The sequence below is a fragment of the Rhinichthys klamathensis genome, unplaced genomic scaffold (assembly GCF_029890125.1).
Source record: "Rhinichthys klamathensis goyatoka isolate OS25496 unplaced genomic scaffold, OSU_Roscu_1.1 h1tg000176l_1, whole genome shotgun sequence".
NCBI lineage: Eukaryota > Metazoa > Chordata > Actinopteri > Cypriniformes > Leuciscidae > Rhinichthys > Rhinichthys klamathensis.
The window spans coordinates 1,840,001-1,842,500 of NW_026606705.1; the positions used below are offsets into that span (position 1 = coordinate 1,840,001).

The 2,500-nt window shown below is 39.0% G+C and overlaps 1 protein-coding gene across 1 annotated transcript in view; it reads right to left on the reverse strand.

Moving 5' to 3' along the window:
• The window catches only part of tmem65 (transmembrane protein 65), an 11,375-nt gene that overhangs the window by 3,502 nt on the left and 5,373 nt on the right, over nt 1-2,500 (reverse strand). The window contains exons 4-5 of the mRNA XM_056260279.1: nt 365-419; nt 104-146 (exon numbers count right to left, since the gene is read on the reverse strand). Coding sequence (XP_056116254.1) covers nt 104-146; nt 365-419 — 98 coding nt within the window. The remainder of the gene's footprint in view (nt 1-103; nt 147-364; nt 420-2,500) is intronic.

Here is a 2,500-nt window from a genome sequence, read left to right on the forward strand (position 1 = left end):
CTCTCTCTCTCTCTCTCTCTCACACACACACTCTCTCTCTCTCTCTCTCACACACACACACACACACACACACACAGTCTAGTTACATGAGTTCAGTGTTTACCCGAGTCCAGCTAGATCCGACACCAGATTCCCCAGCGCCGCCGCTGAAACACAGAGTCAGACGCTTCATCATCATCATCATCATCTTCATCAACACAGACTTTATTAACATTAAAGGCAATCATATTTGGCATGAAATATAACAGTAAAGATGTCTGCTTTTTTACATTGTGACTTTAAATTCATGAAAATCACAACTCAAATTACACATTTAAACCCTAAATTCGCATTATTGTGTGTGTGTGTGTGTATGTGTAAATACCTGCCATTGTTGATATTCCGAGTGTCACTCCGATGGACATTTCTATTTGAGTTCCCTTACGAACAACAGGAAACGCATCATCACAGACGAAGACAAAAATAAAACAGCTTTTAATAAAACAAGTTCTCGAAACCGAACAGTTGCTCATCGTCATGTGACCAACATTAATCATCACGTTTCCACCATTATTATCATTCACCTGAATAATAATCAAAGACGGCTGATGTTACGCTTTAAACCGCTTAGGGCTGGGCGGTATGACGGTATATATCGTTACCGCGGTAGAAAATGTCAACCGTATCAGATTTTTTTATTCCGTGTATACCGCGACATGCAAATAAGTGGGCGTGGTTAACTCGCGTGCAACGTGCGTGAGACTGAAACACTGAGAATTGTAAAAAGAAACACGGAGAAAGCAGATCAAGAGGATCCACAAAGGAATTACATTTTCTAAAGGGTTGTTGTTGTTGTTAACGTGATATTTTCGAGGGGGAAAGGCGCAGCAGTCACTAGAGCAGTGCAGCACCCAGGCTACAGACAGGGGCGTAGCAACCGGGGGGGACGGGGGGGACACGTCCCCCCCACTTTTAGAAACAGGTGATTCTGTCCCCCGCATTTTTTTTTTACTCAGCGCCAATATTTCCGCCCGTGTTCTCTGATTTGTTACTTAGACTTGAGTGAGCTAACATTCAGCCAATCACAGCGCGAAGCATCTATTGGGCGCGTCTGCCATGAGCTTCAAATCTTTTGTTGCTCTTGCGAATTTTCGTGTTGGTTTAGTCGCTTTGCTGTTTGGCCGTCTAATGCACCCCAGAAAAAAAGCAGAGGACTACATCATTTTTTTCAAACACACACTGTTACAGTATGTCGCGATGACATGAATCACACGTAAAGTTTCCTTATTATGATTTAACCTACTGTAACGCTGTAAGACGTGTAAGACAACAGAACCCGTATGGACCTCGTCACGTCGCGCCGGATTGTGCCGAGTGTGTGTTAAATGCTCTCCTACCTGTTGCTTTGGATAAAAGCGTCTGTTAAATGAGACAACAGATTATTCCCAGCAGGCACACAACGTCATAAGACGTTGATATTTGGTTAAATTTTGGTTGCGACGTCGGGTGACCAAAATTCAATGTAAATTCAACATCTAATGTCAATGTTAAATTGATGTCCAATACCGAATACATTGATTTAGGTTTTATTGATATATTTTTATAAAATGTCTGTTGTATAAAATTACTGTAGCCTAGGCTATGTAATCGGTTCTGTAAGTTACTCATTGAACACTTTTTTTTGGTCCAACTGTTAAGAAGTAAGATAAAAGTTATTGTTCAAGTGTAGTTTAACTGAAATATTGTAAATATCATAAAATATCTTTATTTCATAAAAATAAAGTATAGATGTCCACAGTTGTCTGAAAGTCCCAAGTCCTGCAATATTTTTTTATTTCGAGTATGATTTCACAAAAATAGGTTGCTGTAAACTATCATGGCATGTTCCCAAAATTGGCACTAGGGTGCTGTAAAATGCCAATTGCTATTCCATCTAGAATTTATTATTATGAACATCAGCTTTCAGTCCCTCCAGAAAAACGCGATTATGCGATCGCATGATTCAATGCATAATCAGCCAAAGTCCGCATATTTATGCGGGGGCATTTTTTCAAATACGCCGCACTTTTGCCGTATAAATTGCCGATTTCCACGCAAAATATGCAGGGCTTGTATGATTTCATAATCCCCGCATTTTTGTTGCAAAAAAAAGTCACATATATCTTAGCAGAAAGTTGAAAAATGTTGCGTTTGCTTCACACGAGAGCAGCCGTTTCCCCCTGTTGCCATGGGAACGTTATGAAGTGACGTAATTACGCGACGTGAACATCATTAAAAAGAAAAGAAAAAAAAGCTGTAAAACAGGAAACATTTTTTTCACATTTTATCTATTCATTTTTACAGAAGATGTAGCATATTCCTTTTGTAAAGCTACATAACTTGTTTGACTCATCAATGTTTTGTAAGTTTGAGCCGTGTGTTTATTAAGGTCTGAAATAAAACAATATTAAATATTCCAGCACTTTCTGTGATGTAGTATGTTTGCTTATCATAGGAAGTAATAAGAAATAGCTCTTTACAT